Source organism: Oryza brachyantha, chromosome 4, assembly GCF_000231095.2.
Source record: "Oryza brachyantha chromosome 4, ObraRS2, whole genome shotgun sequence".
Taxonomy (NCBI): domain Eukaryota; kingdom Viridiplantae; phylum Streptophyta; class Magnoliopsida; order Poales; family Poaceae; genus Oryza; species Oryza brachyantha.
In genome coordinates, this window is record NC_023166.2 from 21,240,875 (window position 1) to 21,261,157 (window position 20,283).

The 20,283-nt window shown below is 42.2% G+C and overlaps 4 protein-coding genes across 13 annotated transcripts; 1 reads left to right on the forward strand and 3 right to left on the reverse strand.

Moving 5' to 3' along the window:
* Window positions 1-531: 531 nt before the first annotated feature.
* On the reverse strand, window positions 532-7,385 carry LOC102710121 (DNA mismatch repair protein MSH3). Of its 2 annotated transcripts, none has more exons than XM_040523736.1 (13): window positions 6,353-7,385; window positions 5,734-5,928; window positions 5,473-5,637; window positions 5,095-5,193; window positions 4,707-4,958; window positions 4,037-4,288; window positions 3,821-3,952; window positions 3,397-3,657; window positions 3,234-3,305; window positions 2,263-2,412; window positions 1,573-2,070; window positions 1,042-1,395; window positions 532-962 (listed from the first exon to the last, which is right to left on the reverse strand). In XM_040523736.1, the coding sequence occupies exons 1-12, from the start codon at window positions 7,250-7,252 to the stop codon at window positions 1,111-1,113; spliced, it is 3,261 nt and encodes a 1,086-aa protein (XP_040379670.1). In that variant the 5' UTR covers window positions 7,253-7,385; the 3' UTR covers window positions 532-962; window positions 1,042-1,110. The 2 variants fall into 2 exon arrangements, with proteins under 2 accessions (XP_040379670.1, XP_040379671.1); XM_040523737.1 differs by having other exon boundaries at window positions 1,035-1,395.
* Window positions 7,386-7,692: 307 nt separating this feature from the next.
* LOC102700616 (pre-mRNA cleavage factor Im 25 kDa subunit 2) lies at window positions 7,693-11,144 on the reverse strand. 2 transcript variants are annotated; one of them, XM_006652982.3, is made up of 7 exons: window positions 10,831-11,144; window positions 10,058-10,103; window positions 9,816-9,909; window positions 9,648-9,721; window positions 8,915-9,001; window positions 8,717-8,827; window positions 7,693-8,245 (listed from the first exon to the last, which is right to left on the reverse strand). In XM_006652982.3, exons 1-7 carry the CDS (start codon window positions 10,953-10,955, stop codon window positions 8,174-8,176), a joined length of 609 nt encoding a protein of 202 aa, XP_006653045.1. In that variant the 5' UTR covers window positions 10,956-11,144; the 3' UTR covers window positions 7,693-8,173. The 2 variants fall into 2 exon arrangements, with proteins under 2 accessions (XP_006653045.1, XP_015691645.1); XM_015836159.2 differs by having other exon boundaries at window positions 8,201-8,284.
* Window positions 11,145-13,418: 2,274 nt separating this feature from the next.
* Window positions 13,419-13,990, reverse strand: LOC102710402 (nuclear transcription factor Y subunit C-2-like). The gene has a single exon (XM_006653831.3). It carries the CDS (start codon window positions 13,832-13,834, stop codon window positions 13,481-13,483), a length of 354 nt encoding a protein of 117 aa, XP_006653894.1. The 5' UTR covers window positions 13,835-13,990; the 3' UTR covers window positions 13,419-13,480.
* Window positions 13,991-14,895: 905 nt separating this feature from the next.
* Window positions 14,896-19,913, forward strand: LOC102700891 (tRNA-specific adenosine deaminase TAD1). 8 transcript variants are annotated; one of them, XR_001550198.2, is made up of 10 exons: window positions 14,897-15,424; window positions 15,810-15,884; window positions 16,537-16,635; window positions 16,874-17,046; window positions 17,178-17,254; window positions 17,446-17,565; window positions 17,648-17,735; window positions 17,895-18,001; window positions 18,690-19,313; window positions 19,405-19,913. XR_001550198.2 is itself a non-coding variant. In XM_040523612.1 (9 exons), exons 1-9 carry the CDS (start codon window positions 14,992-14,994, stop codon window positions 18,715-18,717), a joined length of 1,197 nt encoding a protein of 398 aa, XP_040379546.1. In that variant the 5' UTR covers window positions 14,896-14,991; the 3' UTR covers window positions 18,718-19,913. The 8 variants fall into 8 exon arrangements, 4 of the variants coding, with proteins under 4 accessions (XP_040379546.1, XP_015692401.1, XP_015692402.1 ...); XR_001550201.2 differs by having other exon boundaries at window positions 19,410-19,913; XR_001550199.2 differs by having other exon boundaries at window positions 18,690-19,110; window positions 19,195-19,913.
* The last annotated feature ends 370 nt before the right edge of the window (window positions 19,914-20,283 follow it).

The window sequence follows — 20,283 nt, forward strand, 5'->3', positions numbered from 1 at the left end:
TCAGACTAGCACATCGCCATGGCAACGGTGTTTTATTAAAAAAATATAACTAGCATGTTATTAAAGTAAAATTAATTAAAGTAGTGTGATATGTAAATATTAGTTATTTTTTCTTTTAAAAAATATAAGAGAGTTGGTGGTGGGATAGGTGACAGATTCACCATCATCCACAATCACTGGGAGTATAGAAAATGATATTTCCTCCATCCTCCCATCTAAGGAATTATATACCTGAGCACGGGCATAAGAAAGTTTTTAAAATTATATGAATAAATGTTATGATTGGTTAAGAGAAAATCGGTGAAAAAGTTTAGTTGTGGAAGTTTATGATTGGATGAAAAAAAATATAGGTGAGTGTAGATGTTGCCATATTTTGAGACAAATTTTGAACGATAGAACGTATTACATTTTGGGACAATAGTAGTATTAGTTTGAATTCAAATCAAAATGAACAAGACGTCAAGACGGAGGAAAACATTTCAGAAAATGAACATCAAGGAAAACCATTTTGAAGTAAAAATTATGTAGGAACGTTGCAAATACACACCCATAGAGATGCGTCACATTTTTGCATCTACGCTTCAAAATGAAGGCAAAGCTTTAATAGGTTTGGGACAAGTTCAAACAGGTTGAAGGTTCAAACAGGCCGAGGATACATCAACTGAATCTACAACTACAGATTTACAACAAGTTACTTCATCTTGCATTGATCTGGCTTTAATTTCAAGTGCTTTCACGTCCAGACCCACTACAGTCTGCAGTATATGCTACTGTCATAGCACAATGGCAAACATCAACCCCAAAATCGGCTTCAACAAATTGTAACCTAAGAACTTCTTCGGTTTGGAGAATTTTCAAAGGAAAAAAAAAAGAAGGAATTGAACTATCTCCTAAGAAAATCATGTAAAATTCTTGTGTTCGGAAGAGACCATAATAAGTTATCAGAAGACACCACCTGCATACTAAGAGAAGCCGAGGCACATCAGAAACCAGCTCAGTACCTTATACCTGAACGAATGGGATAGCATGAATACCTTATACCTGATGGTTCCCCTTCACAAAGATTTTAAGAAACCGATGCCGAAGTATCAACTGCTTCGTAGAACAAGATCAACAGCCTTTTATTGCCTTCAAGGCAATATCCCTGGCTTCCCTTATAGAAGATAGAGCATCCGCTAAGTCATCATTATTTTGAGAAGATGTTATGTTAGATAGTATCTTGTGGCATGCTTCAGCCAGCCCTTGATAAGGCTGTGCACAAAGCAAATCCACTTTTGGAGGGCTTTCCCATGGCACGTCTATTAGCCTACCAAACTTATTTTTCTCACGCACGCTCAACTCCTCCTGCAGTTTGGCTGCCATGACTGAAGCCCGCTCAATACATCTAGATGGAAGCTGCAAACAGAACCACACCTCAGCAAACAAGAAAACTGAAGTAGGTATGTGGTTATCCTACAATCAGTTAAAAGCATAAGGGAAGAAAGGAGGTCACTTAAAAGTCATCATATTAAGCACATATGGCTAAATTCGGGCCAAACTGGAAATACAGAAACTGAAGGACATGGAACTAACCTGGGCAAGCAGTGCAACATTAAGACCGAAGCTTCTGTCTGAAGCTCCAGCAACAAGTTTATATAAGAAAGTGATTTCACCAAGATGCTTCATCCCTGTGTTGTTAATCACCACCTGTCTATCTGCTAGTTCCAACAGTTTCCGTGTTGCTAGATATGAGACATGATATGCACCAACAGAACGTTCAAATTCTCTCACAATATTAAGAATTTTTGGGTAATGGGTGACAAATATGACCATGCATTTCTTCTCTTTGAGAAGATGGTGCAATGTAGCATAAGCTATAGCAACACCATCATGTGTGCTTGTACCACGGCCAAGCTCATCAATGATAACTAGTGAACGAGATGAGCAGTTATGCAATATGTTGGAAGCTTCATTCAACTCCTCATAGAATGTACTTGTTCCATGTTGAATACTATCGGATGCACCCATTCTAGTATAAATTCCATCAACAACATGCAACCTTGCTGATGAAGCCGGTACAAAGGAACCAACCTACACAAACCAGTGTGTTGGGATAATTTCAGAGCCAGTGTGTTAGGATAATCTCAGAGCCAAGGTAGGAACCAACCTATGCAAACCAATGTTTTAATTAACCTCAGGTCCTAAGCCCAACAAGTAAGTTTGCAATAATTATGTTATACACCCACATGTTACCAACTACAAGTGTGAGATAAAGATTTATACCTGTGCCATCAATGTAATTAGAGCAACTTGGCGGATATAGCAACTCTTTCCTCCCATGTTTGGTCCTGTAACAATCTGGCAGTACTCACCATTTGCATGAAGCTCAGTATCATTTGGAACAAAATTGACTCCAAGCAAGGACTCCAGAACCTAAAAATAAAGAATCACCAACATTGTCAACAACTCAACATAATGCTTCACATCAAGTATGCATGACGATGTGCAACCTGTCAGTAGTATTGGGGAATAGTGTCAGCATCATTAGTAGATTAAATTTTGGAAAACCATACTGGTCACCTGAAACAATTGCAGGTAAAATCTATGTTTTCAAGCAAGCATGCAGTTATCATGCTATGATTCTTTAACTAAGTTGAAACAAACATGCAATTTCATGCAACTACTCTACTAAGGGTAGACACAAAAACAAGTTGTGTTGGACATTGGTGTGGCTTTCGAAATACAATTTTTACCACAGGTGACCAAAAGCTTAATAAAATTGTAATATTATGTAAGTACTTTTCAAGACAAATCTACTCACATGATTTCCCTTATAAAAACTAGGTTCTTAAATATTAGAAGAGATCTAAGTACCCAGTTTTGAGGTACGATTAGATGTTTGACCAATTAAAATTGGTCAGCAGAATTGAACCCTGCAACTTCAGTATGAGTATCTCAAATGTTCAGATTCTTAAGCTTCTTTGCATAAATTTGAGGTGTGCAATGTAGCAATAACATTTCACAGTTTCAGGTTCTTCTGTTTGTTTGCTTACGTTGAGGGATGCAAAACTTGTGAGGCAGTACTGCAATAATACTAATAAAAGGAATACAATTATACTTGTGGAAATTGCAACGTTCCTAGGGCTCACTTGGATATATTTCATCTTAAATGCATTATACTGTTTGTGATTTGCTGATTAAACTCTGAAGGTTCATTCATATAAGGAGTGGGAAGCAAGTGAGTTAAAACAAACCGGATGACGGCCATCTTTGATGTGAATCTGGCTTGCTTCATGATCATGAACAAAATTAGGTCGTACATAATTCTGGAAGATGGAGCAACGGTTTATTAGCAATGTCCTAAAGGAGCAAGGCGAATATAAAAAGGTGAGCAAAAGGGTTAGAATAGTCTATTACATTCTGTTTTGCAAGAGTCGCGAGCGAGTTTAAGCAGTCCAGAGTGGCAAGAGATTCAACAGTTGCTTGAAACTGTGCATAGTATTTCCCAAAATCCGCGAGGAAGTTATGCCATGTTGTCCTGCAGATAACTGCTAGCTTTTCCTTAGCCAGCAATAAATCATCCAAGTTTTTCAAGACCTCCGGAGTGTGGTATCTGATTGTTTTCTTCGTGCTATTTACTTTCATCCAACTTGAAGGTACCTTTCTATCCAATGGTAGCTGCAGGCACAGAATATGACATGATGATAGTAGTGTCAAAAGTACCAAGGAAAAACGTACAAATCCTTTCCGCTGGGCTACTTTTTCTTGGACATCTTTTTGCTACATGGAACGGCAATTAACAATAGCTGGAAGTTAACTGAATTCAATTAAGTGACTTAACTTCGATCAAGTGAGATGTTCCAGATATTGTTTTAAACTCCAAGTTGCGCAGGCCAAGTTGCTTCTGATACTCGATAATTAACAGCTCCAATTTTTGTTTGGCCATTTCAACAGTTACATGACCCTCTGCAACCTATGAAAATTTCAAATATGACAATGATGGATCATAAAAAGTAGGAATAAAACAAGATTGTTTCATTAAGATAGAAGGTTATACCTCCGGGAATTGATCAACAGATGCAATGAATAGGTTTAGCATATCTCCTTGATCAGCAGCATCTTTGTTCAGACAAGACACAAGTTTCACAGCATTAGCAAGGACAGTACATGATGAAGCCGTATTTATTAACCTTCTCAACAAAGGAGAGTGCACAGTTCTATGCTGAGAAGACATGGTGTCAGTATCATGAAGAACAAGCTTCTGAAGTTGCTTTCCAGCCGTAAGGATAGCCTGGATGACCCCAACAAACTGCAATATAAAACTATAGGCAATCAGGCATTAATAATAAAATACATCAGTCAAATCTTGTCATAAAAACCAAGCCATTATTTTTCAGTGACATAACATTCATCATTTAAAGTACCCTGATTATGAGATGCTCCCTCCGTTCCATATTGTAAATCTTTTTAGCTATGACTAAATTCATCTATTGATCAATGTATATTATTTATATATATGTTAAGATCTATTAGCATCCATATAAATCTAAATAATGCTAGAAATTCTTACATTGTGATACAGAGGTAGTATAATAAAAAAGAGGTTGATCTCAGCAGGCTATAATTCATGCTATATAATTTGAATTTATTAAAATAAACTATCATAATTAGGTGAATGATTCATTCTCAGATTAACTAGAATAAAAAAGGAACAATAAATATTTGACCTCTTTCGCTGTGGCTTTGCAGTGGAAAATCCTTGTTATTCCTCTTTGTACATCAAGAGTTCCTGCCAGCATTCTCAAAACAGATGAAAGAATAGTGCTCAGATCACTTCTCACGGAAGATGGGCAAGACCTGTCCTCTTCATCTTGCGGATTGTTAATTGAGTATCTCTGTGATCCAATTGATTCAGATATCTCCGAGACCGCATCATGGCGAGCACATATTTGATTTCTATCACATAAAGGGTGAGTCAGCTGCAATAAATGCCACAACCAAAAGACCTTTAAGACCACAGTCAAGATAAAGAATAGCTATCTAGTAGTCACTTTTCAAAGTGACATGACGCATCATGGTAATATCCATTCCATGACCAGGTTTACAGAGTCTTACCCAGTGTCTAAATAATCTGGATCCAGAAGCTGTACATGTGTTGTTGATAGTTTGGAACAAAGACCCATCCATTGAACCAGTTGAGTGATTCTTCAATACCTGAAAGGTGAAAGCACTTCAGGTGTTACTTCATAGATTGAAGATTGGAGCGGAAGAAAGTATTAAGGACAAAGGTCATAAAAATATAAAGTTGATGTAATACATCTGTTCTAAGCAATACTTCAGGAAAACCGAATTGTAAGTATCATCTTGAATCCTAACTATATGTAAGAAAGTGCATCCTATAATCAATATATATGTGTATGTATGTATAAAAACAAACGGTCATTTTTATTGCAAACAGAAATTTTACTATGGCATTTTTATATAAAAGTCTACCTCAAGTTGTTGAAGAGCATTTGCTGACAGAGACATTTCAGTGTTAGCAGTGAATGGCCGAAATGAAGAACCAAAGCAGATTATCCTGTCCATACCAAAACCCTTGAGATAGCGAACACTTAATGCCAATGCTTGGACAACTAGCTCTGGCATAGTCATGATAGCCTGCTTGAACCAAAAAAAAATGAACTTACCAAACAACATGATGGAGACCCAAGTATAAGGTCTGATGACAGTAAATTCAGAAGAATTTAACAGTACCTTAATCCCACAAGGATTATTGTCCTCCTCGTTGATCTCCATCAAACATCTGTCATTCTCATTGGTTGGAACATCAACCCCAGGCTTCTCAAATAAAGACAGTAATTCAGCTAAAGCGCCACCCTCTCTAAAACAAACACGCGAAGTGCGCTCAACCCGGACATTAGAGGAAGGTCCGGCATATGCCATCATCAGCTGGACAACAAGTAGGAAGAAGACATCAACAAGAGGGATCTCAAACACATATAAACTGGAATAGGAAACTGACGCACAAAAATACAAAATGCAACAATCTGGGCAACTATCATAAACTGTAAGGCAAAAAACCCTTCCAAAGTTCACTATAGGAATAATCCGCTTGTGCTTGATATGGCAGAGTCAACGAGCAATCATTCTTTTTGGTGAAAATTTTAAAATGCAGAACTATTGCTGCCAAACTACCCAGAAACTGATGATTGTGACATTGAAACTATTTACAGCAACATTCCTAAATAAGTTCCCGCTTAGCACAGCTATTCTAACTGTGTAAACAAACCATGCACGTCTACACAATCACAACCTGCAAGTAATCACAAGTTAACAAACAAGGTAACCTACAAAGCACACATATACCAGTTACCTTTTCCGTGGCAAACGACATTGGAGTCCCGAGGATGATCTCAACGGGCGCCAAGCCAAGCAGCACTGCCTCAAGACCATTCCTCGAGACGCCGTCCATAAACTCCCCGTGCACAACCTCACCGGTCGACACCTCAGTGGCCACCACACCAATCTTCACCTCGAACCCCTCCACCCTCTTGGCGTCGACCTCCTTGTCCACCACGCACACGAGGTACCTGCTCCCCTCGTCGGGCGCGCCACCGCCCTCCAGCTCCCCGGCCGCGGCCTCGATCGTGGCGCGCGTGTACACCGCCGAGAGCCCGCGCGCGAACGGCGTGCCGGCCGCGCCCCCGCCGTGCGCGGCCTTAATCGCCGCCGTCTCAGTCTGGCGGACGACGCCAACCTTGTGGCCCGCGGCGACGAGGCGGCGGACGTGGAAGCCCAAGCGGAAGGTGGGGATGCTGGCGGTGAGGAAGCTGTGGTCGGGGTGTGCGATGATGCCGAGGACGGAGGCGGCGACGGTGGCGTCCTCGCCGAAGAAGCGGAAGCGGTAGCCGACCTCGATCATGAGGAGGACATCGGGGTGGCGCGCCTTGAGATCGATAACCTGCTGCTCCAGCGGGGTGTAGCCCTTGCCGCTAGGGTTCAAAGCGGCGAGCGGCGACGGCCGGCGCGGTTCGAGCAGCCTGCGGCGAACGGAGTCGGAATTGGGAGGGGAGGGCTTGGGCCTCTTGGCGGGGGTTTTGGGGGAGACGGAGAGGGCGCGCGCGCGCTTTATGGGCGAAAAGGAGACGACGGCGGCGACGGGCGGTTCGGCGGGAGGTCTAGGGGGATGCGGCGGATCGTCGGCGGCGGCGGCGGAGGGCGGCGGCTTGGGGGAGAAGAAGCGGGAGAGCACTTGCTGCTTCGGCTTGCCCATGGCGGTGGCGGTGGCAGCGGCGTTGGGCGCGGGAAATGGGGACGTGGGCGCTGGGGCCTGGGCGGCAGCTATGAGTGGAGGGGTTTTCGAGGGGTTCGACACTGCAGGAGCCGAACGCCGGGAACCGGTGAGGCGGTGAATTGGGCATAGCACCAGTGTACCACACCACTCTATATTCACAAGTTTGATCGAATTTGTCGATTTTCAAATCAAATAAGTCTGTTCAAATTTCGGAGCTCTGCCCGACCACAGGTTCGTATCGGATGGTTCGTATCGGATTTTGTTGAAGAGTCATCGAATTTCACGAGAATTGAAGAAATTCGTCGTCTCGCCAACACATCTTTCAGCCAAAAGAAGATCAAACCATAACAGTGCTGTTACCGCGAGATGATTTACACATTTACACCGTAGCCATATCGACATTAGTTCGCGTTCAGTGGTGGTGCTGCTTGGAGACATTCAGCCGCAATGTTTTAGTGACAAGCATGCATACAGACGCAGAATAATTACTAATTTGCATGTGATGCTCTCTATGCTCTCTTAAATCCAAAGCATTTTTACAGTTAAGAGGGGGAATTCCTGACCAAAAAAACGCTAGGCAGCCTGGAGAATTACAGCTACAGCATACAACATCCATGGCAGTAAGCATAGACAGCCATGTAAACCAACAAATCAGCGTGCAGAGCCAACAACAAATGATCTAAAAATACACCATGCACCAGCTTTGTGATGTGATACAAAATAATCCGAGAAGATACAGTCAAATGCATGTCCAGCTAATAGTCTAATTCATGGAAATTCTGTGATAGAACAAATTAGTCATGCCCAGTCGATTAGGTAGTTCAGCCCGTTGAAGATCCATCAAATTCATGTTTAGAAAGGACCCTAGTGCACACTAATCTTCATCTCTCATCATCACCTTCACGAGCTAACCATGTTGAACTGGAACCTAGACAGCTGCTGAGGAATGGTGGAAATGACGGGCCCATATCGCTGCATATACAAAAAGAAGTTCCATCAACAGTCGGAAAACTGCATCCGAAAAATAAGCAAACTCAGTACAGAAGTGATGGTCAAGAAATGGATTTTGATTTGTAAGGTGAAGGTAACAGAATTGCAGAGGTTTGACTCTACTATTCCTAAAACCTTGCTAAAAATAAATGATTATGTAACAACTAAGGCTCTGTACATGGCACGAAAGATGATGATCAGAGAAGCAATCTAAATACAATATATATGGATCTTTTCCTTTAGAAACCAACTCAAAATTGGCGTCATTTTCACATCATTTTTTTTCTACATGGGATTATAAGTGGAGATTAAAAGAAATGGAAATTGAAGCAAAACCAATTTGAAAAAGTGGGAAATTTCCTCATGAAATAGAAAGAAACTAAAAGTCACTGAGATTTTTTTAGGCATATAACTCACTACACTTGTTATCAAACTTTGGGATGAATACTTTACCTGAACATTGTCATAGAGTTCAAACAGTGGAACAGCAAGCAGCTTCAGGTTCCTCGGAACAGCAAAATACTCTCTTTCAGATAGGTGAACAATGAAAAGCTTCTTGCACTCCTGCTCAGTGTTCACCACATTGGACATTTACATTATCTGATATCAATAAGGTATAGTAAGAAACGGCCTATCGAAGCAAGAATATACCTTGGGCTTGGTTATATGTGGAGGGCAGTAAGGATACATCACAGTCTCAAAGTTTGGCCTCCACCACACAGCAACACACTCTCCAACCTGGAAACAACAAGCGTTTATACCTTCATAACTAATAAGATTGGATATAATTTAAACATGATTGAACACAAAACATGAAAAAAGAATCAAAATTCCACAAATTCATTCTGAAACAGCACATTTTATATCTGGTGAAAAATCATCAACAACAACAACAGTACTCCAAAAAACCCCAAGCCCTGCGAAGCATATCACAGCCTAAATACATATACTTGAATTCTATATAAAAACAACAAAATGTAGGCATAACGAAAACTAGCCCACAAGCCTGAGGTAGACTTGATGTTTCAGATGTTCATATTACAAATATATGCACACATGTGCTACTGTTTCAATTTAGGTTTGCCACAACATGACACACTTTAACTCAATAACATTATAGTTGTATCCCTGAAATAAGAAATTGTTACTGCAAACATTGCAGATCAAGGAAAGCTGAAACAGCAGCTGAGTTTCTCTTTCTTCTAGATCAATACCAAAGCATGTACAAATCAGAAATATCTGTGAAGTTTCGGACAATAGAACTGAATGTACCTAGTGGATAGCCTTCACGATGGGATAAACTACATATCATAGCATGCAAAATGTGACCAGATATAACTTAAATCCAAGGAAGTTGAATATAATTTTTTCTTGAGCTCATTACCTGCCAGTTAGGTGGGAAGGAAGGCGAGTTCACTGCAAGCTTGCTGCATAACTTTCTTTTCAGGCCCTCAATTTCTGCAAATTCCAGTAACAGAGCCAACAGAAAAACACATTATAATATAATTTACAAAGAAACTGACAGAAAATAAATGAGCTGCACATAGCGCACCATTTTCTCCAGGCTTCAACCGTCCACCAGGGAGTTTGCAAAATGTATTACCAATTTGCAGCAGCAGTATGTGGGGGTGGTTGTGCTCTTGCACCTATTTAGGGCAGTGCAAGTGAAGGTTTCAGTCTGTTTGCTGCATTGCAGTTTATATGGACTAGCCGTAATAACTACACAAAATTTGACAAGTGTTGTATATTTCAAGCACAAAATAGTGTACAGATCAGAAGAAAGTATAAACGCACCAATAGGATTGCTTCAACACTTGTCCGCATTCCTTCTTTCATGTAGCTGTCATTAGTTACAGAATCAACTTGTAATTAAATTTCAGTATATTGGACTGATAATCTTAAAAGAAACATGTTGAGGAATGAGGAAGGAGCCTAACTGTCAATGAGATACATGGGAAATAATGTAGAATATAACTGCATAATCTCTTAGGTTAAATTAAAGAGTGTGGATTCTGTGAAACAGTTATAATAGTTTGCCATATCATAATAACAATGCATTGCAACCAACTATTTTGCCTTGACATTCCAGGGCACTCTTCTGGTAGCTATTTGATACATAGAAACAATAGCTAGATCAACAGCGTGACAGGCAAAATACATGACCAAATAAAGTCAACACCAAACAAATCACCCTCCAGTACAGACCATGTAACTAAAGCAATCTCTCGTATCAACATATAGATCAAAACAGAACAAGTGCCAACAATTACCTCTGAACACTAGGGTGACACAAACAGTTAGAACGCTAATCTTAAATCCCAGTTAAAATGAAAGCATTTAAGCAAGTATAGTTCACAAAAAAATGCCTAACATGCGACTGTTTCAGTGTCACCTCCGCAACGTTCTGGAGTAGTACCTGTTTCAAGCAACTCCCTACTAAACTGACCACGCGCCACGCAAAAAATGGGCATGATCTGAGCTCTAGGGTTTAGGGTTCCGGGCAGAACAAGAAACCTAGCGTCAGATCAGGGAGGCGGACAAGGGGGGCTGGGGCCGGAGACACTTACTTCACCTTCATGCGGGCGAGGCGGTCGGCGACGGAGGTGTCCTTCTCCATCTTGGGCTCCTTGGTGCCGAACGTGTAGTTGGCGAGCGGGTACACGTTCACCACCGACGACGAAGAGTTCACCATCTTCTCTCTTCCTCGCTCTCCCTGCCCCGCTGGCGAGCACTCCTCCCTTCTCACGCCCCGAAGGCGGCGGCCGGGCGGCGGCGGCGGCGGGGTGGCGGCGGAGGCGAGAATGGGGGACGAGGGAGGCGGCTGGTGCTGGGCCCTTGGGTCGTCGGGCCGGTTCGGTGAGGCGTTGCGTTGAGAAGGGTCTCGACCAGACTCGCGTTTGGGTCCGGTCGCTTCTGCTTGCGTTTATAGTGTCGGCCTGTTTGGGCTGGACGCGGGTCCTGTTGATCGTAGCCGTCCGGTCGGATCCATCTCGAAGCTGTCACAGACTCGCACCGTTCGCTCGAATAGAGCTGGACGGAAAAAGCTGTGACTTGATAGCTCGTTTGGCTCGTGATAAGTTTGGCTCGGCTCGTTTTATTTTTCTAATGAGCCGAGATAGCATTTTAGCTCGTTAGAGATAACGAGCCAGCTTGAGCTGGCTCGCGAGCTGCTCACGAACCTAACGTGCCATAGCTCACCCCGGACAGGCCACAATCTCAACCTGGAGGCCCACCAGCAACAACCCAGCCTAATAAAGAATAATAACCCTAATAGAACAGCAACATGCTCCTTGCGACCTTACTCCCTGACCGCCGCCGCATCAGTATCACGCATGCAGCAAGCCAGCAATGTAGCAATCAGCATGTGTACTCTCACCTCGAGCACTTTCGGCGATGTTGCTGTCTTGTGCTACTCCGTTGGCCAGCCACCGCTCCGTCAATGGCCACGGCCCCAAGCTCCTCCACCGCAGCTGCTGCCTCGCGTCACTCCGCCACCGGCCGGACGCCGCCTCACGCCACAGTTGCGGCTTGCGGCGCCGCCTCGCGCCGCTCCGTCAACGGCCGCTGCCCCGAGCTCCTCCGTCGCGGCCGCAGTCTCACGTCGCTCCGCCGACCTCGCGCTGCTCCGCCGACGGCCGCTGCCCCGAGCTCCTCCGTTGCGGCCGCAGTCTCGCGTCGCTCCGCCGACCTCGCGCTGCTCCACTGACGGCCGCTGCCCCAAGCTCCTCCACCGCGGTCGCTGCCTCGCGCCGCTCCGTCGCCGGGTGCAGCCCCGAGCTCCTCCGCCATGGTCCACTGGGCGCTGCCCCGAGCTCCTCCGGGATGATCCGCCACGGCCACCATCTCGCGTCTCTCAGCCGACGGCCATCGCCCCAAGCTCATGAGCCTAACGAGCCAGCTCGAGCTTTCCAACGAGTCGAGCCGAGCTGGGTTTTGAGCTTGTTATCTAACGAGCTAGACCGAGCCGAGCTGGCTCGATATCCAGCCCTACGCTCGAAGCCTCACACCTCGAAGGGTCACAAAATATTACTATAACAGTAAAATGTTTACTCCATACGCATACTATAAACCAGTTATAAACATATTTTAAAGTGATAAAAGAGTAAAGAGAAGAGCGACGGGCTACAGATTTATAGACAGCTACAGCACAGACTCCAAGACACATGTGTATATGACATGTGAGACCGAATATCAATTTCGAGGCAGTAAGTATTACTTTTGCTTCACGATTTATGATTTCTAGTCTTCTTATATAAATTATATTATATGTATTTATTAATAGATAAATCTAAATAGGATAGAAGATCTTACCGTAAAAAATAATAGAGTAAATAACAAAGTTAAATTAAATACTTTCTTTCAATTACTAATGAACAGGTTTAAAATTTTAAATTATTTATATTTTCTTTTCAAACACCCAATTGGTCAGATGATCATAGTGAGAAGCATCTGCATCATCTCACGAATATTTATGTTGTGTTGTAAAATTTAAATTGTAAAAATATTTATATTGAAACGGATTGAGTAGTTCTACGGTACCTAACCAAACCTAACTGTCATCCGATGTAGTAATGTTTGTGGAAATATAAAAATCTGTACCCATCGTATTTTTTGGCGGCATGGCCAAGCGGGGTGTTTTATCATGATGAATAGTTATACGATACTATCTTCGTTTTCATTTACATGTCATCGTGGATCATTACTATTTTAATTTTAACTATCAATAATAATTAAATGATCATTTGATGATTAGTGGAAGTGGTATTAATGCATATTTATACGTCATATATCATAAATATAACATATTTTTCAACATACATAATATTTTTTAAAAAAACGAATGGTCAAAGTTCTGAGATAAACAGTAACTGATGTTAATTATTTGAAACCGAATAGAGTATATATTTGTCCATTATATATTTAGATATTTGAAATCACGGAGAGGACAGAAGTAGTGATTGTTTGGGTTTTCGTGAAACAGTACATTTTTTGTAAATGAAAAATACTTTTTTAAAAAACCTTTATATACATGTTCTTATTAATCAGACAAAAAGTAAACTATAATAAAAATCCAAAAATAAACCTTAAATTTATAACGGTAAATTTAAACTTTGTCTTATAAACATAATAAGAAGCGAAAAGATGATGATGTGACCGTAGCTTTGTGTTGCATTCAAATTCGGCACAGAGATTATAATAGGTCCGATACATCGATTATTAATCCATGGCATCGTGGTCATCCGCCATGACGACGTCGACGAGGAAGTCGAAGAGGTCTGTGTTCTGCACGGCGGCGGCGACGTCCTCCTTGTGCACGGTCCGGCGCTTGCCCTCGAGCGTCGCGGCCCAGGCGCGGCGCGTCAGCTCGGCGATGAACAGCTCGCACGCCTTGGAGAACACCACCGGCGCCTCCCCGGAGATCATCCTCGCGCCGCCGCCGTCGACGCCGCTGCTCTCCCCCGCCGACCGCTTCATGATCTTCTTGATGCGGGCCAGCGGCAGCGCGTGCGGCCCCGTCCGCGCCGACACCCCGCCGGCGAACATCGCCGAGTAGGGCCTCGCCTGCCTCATCTCGCCTCAAAATCTTGCCAATTCGATCGACGAACGCTGCCGGAGACGGCAACGAGGAATTTATAAGCGCGCGTATGCATTTGACTTCGCGAGGAGCGTGTCGCCGGCGGCGGCCGGCAGAGGGAAGAGGCCGGCAAATAAAGAAAGTACGAGATGGTTAGGATTACTGTGTACGCTGGAGATTAAAGAATTTGAAGAGGTAGCTTTCACTTGCACTGTGCGGTCAGTTTTTTGGCTCTTGTTGCTTGCACCATTGATTGCTAGTAGTTGCTAGCTTCTCTCCTTGCGTTTGTGCATTTGTCATTCGGATAGCGAGAGTTTCTTGTCAACAATGCACTGTGGCTACGTGACGCGTTTACCATGAGAGCATCTGAACATGGCATACTCGTTGATACAGACAAGATGGTTTCAGTATTTTCATACGAACTTGCGATACAGGTTAGGGCCTATTCATTTAGAAGGAAAAGCAAATGATCTAATTTCTAAGGATTTAATTCCTCTAAAAATAATTCAGTTTATAGAAATAAACTATAGAAAAATAAAAGAAAAAATTTTCTCCCTACAAGATATAGAGAGAACATAGGAAAATTTCCATCTACTCAAACCTATTAGAAAAATTTAGTATCGCCCTACATCCCTGTTACTCTATTATTTTATTTCTTTGGGTTAAAATTTCTCTAAACCGAATAAGCCCTGTGAAGCCAAACTAGGATCGCAACCATCGGTACCGATTCGAATTCGGCAACCAAATAAGCCCTGTGGAGCCAAACTAGGATCGCAACCATCGGTACCGATTCGAATTCGGCAGCCCGACATGGGTGGTTATACTATCTGCCGGCCCATCAAATACATGTGGGCCAAAACTTGTACGGCCTGACGCCCGTTATGTTTTCACTCCATCTTAACCGCACAATGCCAATCAAACCATTTGTCACTCTTACAAGTGGTCTTAATCTCATGTGTTTATGACATGTGGGTCCGGATCCATATGTCATAGACACATGTGAGTGGCAAAAAGTTAAGACCAGTTATAAGAGTGGCAAATAGTTAAATGCTTAAGCAGGAGTACAAAGAAGATCTCTTGGGCTACGTAACCGCGTATGTAGAGCGTAAAATATCTTTACGCCTTCCTCTTGCTTCCCTTCTCGCCGTCGCCGATGCTCTCCTCCTCTCCCTCCTCGCCGCCGCCACCGCCGCCGCCTCCATGGGACGGCGCTCCCTGGGCGGAAACCACCTCCTCGACTGCTCTCCAACACTACCACTCCCTGCCCAAGAAGGGTAAGCCGCAGGGGCGGGAGTCCACCGTCCTCGCAGCCTTCCTCCTCTCCACCCCGCAGGACGCCCAGAGCCTCACTGTCCTCTCACTGGCCACCGGGACCAAGTGCCTCGGCACCGCTCGCCTCAACCACCACGGGGACCTCGTGCACGATGCGCATGCCGAAGTCGTCGCACGCCGCGCGCTCCTCCGTCTAATATACACCGAGGTCGGCCGGAACAGCGCGCCCGATTGGTTGGTTGCTTCCGGCACTGGTGGGAAATGGAAGATGAGGGATGGGCACCACCTGCATCTCTACATCACCCAGCTTCCATGTATGCTCAGTTCTCTGATTGCTGGCTCGCCTTGTTCTCTCCCGTTTTTAACTGACAGCCGGGCAGGCGGGCATGTTGATCGATAAATTAACTAGACTGTTCTTCATTATTCTTTTAATGATCGAGCATCCAACTATAATGACTAAAAAAACTAGAGTTCGCCGGTTAGCGTGAGAGAACTTTGCGTTCTTCTAAAAAAAATTACTGCATTTGTTTCGGTTAATATATATATCTTAATTTGCTCTAGATTAAAAGGATATAGATAATTAGTATCAAGTCTTCGAATTAACTTAGGAGATCATACTAGGAATGGCATAGGACAACCTATTTAGTGTTGCGGGCTTTTGAGTTTAATGTCTTCCTTGGTTTGATGAAATTGGTATAGGTGGAGTCATGCCGGTTCCACCGTCTCCGTCAGAGTTGCTCAGGGAACAGCTGGATAGTGTGAATGGATGCAGTGGTATGCTTCTTTCTTGGCATTGAGCAGAATAGTAAATTCCTGTTTAGAGCTAATAATTTAATTTCCATGTGCTATACAACTATTGCCCTTAGATTTGGCAAATTGTATGAATTAGTCGATGGCCCATTAGAAATGTTTTATTGTCTAGATAACATTTAATTTCCAATTCAGTTTTTCAATCAGATGCCTATTTCTTACTCATGCACTAGTTCATGTTTTTAGCTGTGACATTACATTTTTCACAACTCAGTAGATTTGTTGAGGTTTCATGTTTGGTTGATTTTCTAGTACACATGTTTCCTTTTTATTGGCAAAACGTTGTCATCAAAGTGTTGGAATGGAGCTCCTAAATCTCGAACGAACTGATGTTCATGACCAATGCCCAACAATTTTCTAGACATGGAATTGGGGAGCTTAGATTGCTAATTGATTGCTTAATGTGAAAACACTATAATATATACTCCATGGAGATATAATGCAGTCTGGGGAACCGATAGATGTTTTATTTTTTGTTTAAATTGGTTTCATTCAAGATGTGCCTACTCTTACCGCTCGCTGAAATTAATTCATTTCATTGTCTTAATGTAGCACTATATCTATTCTCTGTTATTTTCTGTACCCATTTTAATTGGTAGTCTGCTTTGTGGGACAGATATTAAGTTTGTTCAAAGGAAGCCTGGGCGTGGTGATACAACATTATCAATGAGCTGTTTTGACAAAATCACCCGCTGGAGTGTTGTTGGAATTCAAGGTTTGTCAACTCAACATTATAAGTGTATTAGTAAGATCATATATGTCAACATTTCCGTGCCATTCAACATTTGATGTTTATGGCAATATATGCTGCAGACCTGCTGTAACCTCTTACTGTTCTTTCACAGGTGCTAGTAGTTCTCCGCAATTAAATTGGCTCTGAAATCATCTATTTTCCTAGTTATGTTTTTCTCACCTTATTGGCCATTGGATCAACTCTGTAACCTCTTTCACAGGTGCATTGCTGTCTCACATTCTTGAGCCTTTGTACTTGTCCACCATTACTATTGGACAATCACCTACTGGTGTTCTTGAAGGGTTTTCTGTTGAAAATAATATCAAGAAAGTTCTCGATGCCCGGCTGTCCTCTCTATCCAGCAAACTGCCTTCACCTTTTAAATTGAACAAGGTTGGAATGGCAATTCGTTTTGTTCATATGTTGTCTGCTAATACACAGTCAATTAGTGTTTTGGCAAAAAGCTTTTTGATCACCCCTTATAGTTAACTTCTCATGACAGTGGATCTTTTCTTTTCCTACAGCCACTATTTTTTGAGGCACCAATCCCTCCAAAAGAGTTTCAACAGACTTCTGGAGATGTGCCCCCTTTGACATGCGGGTAGTATATGGTTTGTTGTCTTTGTAAACTTGGACTTTTTTTCTTGCAGTTCACCTTGTGTTGCATCTACATGTTTTTGTTAGGAGCACTTTTAGCTTTGCAATTTATCTTTCTTTTTTTCAGTTCACCTTGTGTCGTATCTACATTTTTTTTATTAAGAGCACCTAGCTTTGCAATTTATCTTTTACTAGGTACTCGATATGCTGGAATAGTTCCGGTTTGCATGAAGTTATCTTAGGGACAACTGGGAGAAAACAGGGCACGTCTTCAAAGGCAGCATGTTCACCCTCCACTGAGTCATTACTCTGCAAGTAAGAGAGTGCATCCTTTCCCATTCCAAGCATCCTGATGCAAAACTGGTTGAAGTATTTATATTTTTCTTCCTTTTTTTAGAAGAAGGTTGCTAGAAGCCTTTGCGTCACTTGACAATTTCTCGGTCAAAAAGCTCGATATTGAGAAACTGTCTTACCGTGGAATCAAGGTATTTCATCTTATATTGGAAGGTGAAGCAGCTTAGTAATAGTTGGTGAACTGAACCCGGAAAATTGCCTTTTGTCAAAGGATTCTAATGTCTTTACTTTGATGAATACGAGAAGTCAATGATTGATTACTGAAAGGTGCCTGGTGTTTATTTTGGCAGGATATGGCTCCCGAGTACCAGCAGACACTTGAGCTTCTTAGGAAGGCTCCATTTTTTAGCAGGTGGAGTGCTAAGCCTTCACCCCTCGATACATTCACAGTTTCACGGTGAGATTTCCCAGAGTGATGTTTCCAGCGGTATTTTTAGTGTTTGGTGTATCTACTATGATATGTTCAGGAAATGTATGCTCTTCAGTCGATGGAGCACTGAGATACCATACAAGTTTTACAGTCTAAAAAACCTACAAGCCTACTACAAAGCTTTTGGTGTCATGAGGCACTCATGCCATCTGGCTCAAATTTGTAAGGGAAAAGCTAACGTCTGATTTGAAAATAGACAAGTCTCATTTTGGTCGAGTCACACTAAAAACCTGATATACTGGATGTAAGTTTGGTTCTCCCTAATTTTTTTTAATGTTTGACATCATTAACATTTAGACTATTTTTTACTAATTGTCTTTTTTTTTTCTTCTGTGCAAATATGTGAAAATATAAATTATACTTAAAGTTTCTTTAATGGGTAAAACAAATTACAATAAAATAATAAGTATATAATTTGTCTTAATGATCAAACATAGGTCCAGCATTCAGCCATGTCAAATATATAAAAAGGGAGGGGACACTAAATTAAAGTTTGCCTTTGCTATATGACATATTTTCACATTGGTAGTCATTTTTATTGACAATGTCTCAACCATGTTGGAGCACTAGAATTTCACATGACTTTCGTTAGATATCGTTTCAGTTTCTGTCAGTAATCTTATAAAATCCCCTACTCTAACCAATCACCTTCCAGATCGTCGTTGCGGGAGTCACCGTCGTGAACTCATGACGCTGCCATCGCAAAGGCCAACAACACGCATGATTGCAACGGATGATCTCTCGTTCGTCTCTTTCTTTTTTTTCTTTCTGCGTGTTTTCTGAATGGATCCAATGATTAGAGTCGCTAAGCAGTCAGGCACTAGTACACGGCAGTTGCATGTAATAGTAGCCTGAATTCGTAGATGCTGCAGTGCAGAGTTGCCTGGGATATTAAGGCCAGTGCAGTGCTTGCTGCGTACAGCTGAACTGCTCTGATCTGGAGCATCCAACGAACAAACCTCTTTTCATAAAAGCAGAAGCTAGGACCAACCAGAACAAGAGGAAAACGCGTGTTAGCCTGTTAGAGGAGGGAGAGAATCATTTCACGGAGAGAGAGAGAAAAAAAAAAAGCAGAGGTTGGGATTGATCAACTGAGTATCCTAAATTCACAAGATCACTTGTTTAGCTATATAGATTTGCTCTTTTCTTGATCTCTGCAGCTGAAGAAACGGAGAGCAGGATGCTGAAATGATCCAAAAGATGTGCATATGTAGACATACATATATGGCCTGGCAACTTTACATCTGTGCTAGAGTATGATCTAAGGAGCATTCAATGGGTAATGGCCCTCTTTCACTTTTGTCTTTAGTCCAGTGAGTCCTCACCGTCCTACACATTTCTAAGCCTGAGCCCAACACCTAACAAACCAGGACAGAAGTGATATCAGTACAGCAGCAAGGTCATTCTCAAGTCCAAACATCTAGTAATGGCGTTGTCAGCCAGTAAATCTGCAGCTGGTGTAACTGTAACCCCTGCTACAATCTACCACCACTCAAAGTTGTTCATCTAGCCTGAATTTTCTAGGGGCATCTCTCTGTAATGATCAAGTTACAAAGAGAAGAAGAAGGTCTTGAGATTTTCTTTGTTCTTTGTTATGTTGAATTGTTGAAAACCTTCACTTGTAAGTAAAGAGAATATTTGCCAATGGCAGTGGCATTGTGGGTGTAGTGGTGTAATGCGGTGAGACATATAGTAGAGGAGTTTGTTGCTGGATTCCTCAAAGACCCACTTGCTTAGGAGCTCCTCAAGTGATGTACTTAAGCTTCACACCACCATCTTCTGTATAGTCGATACTAGGATAAGCTAAAATAATATATATTAAGTTCTTGCTTTTCTTTGAGGTGTCAGAAAAAATGAAAGAGGGTGGCATTACTCTTGACGGCCCAATTAACTTTTAAGTGGATCGCCTACTTAACAAGTGTCAATTGAAAATTTTGCAAGTATATATGTTATATAGATTGACTTTAGACGTTTGCTAAATGGAGTGCAAACATATGTTTCTGCATTTTGGTCCATGAAATACATACAAAATGACAAGTTGATTTTTGGAGAATTTGGATATATTTCATTTTGCCATGCAGAATATACGTATGGCTGTCTGAAACACTTGAAACCTGGAGCTGTGTCTGAAGAAATGGTTGTACTGTAATTAACTAACATATTGACAATGACAAAGCACCAAAGCTTCCTTTTCTTCCTTCCTTTGTTTATCACCTCACTCTTCCTTTCTCATTAACTACAAGCTGCTT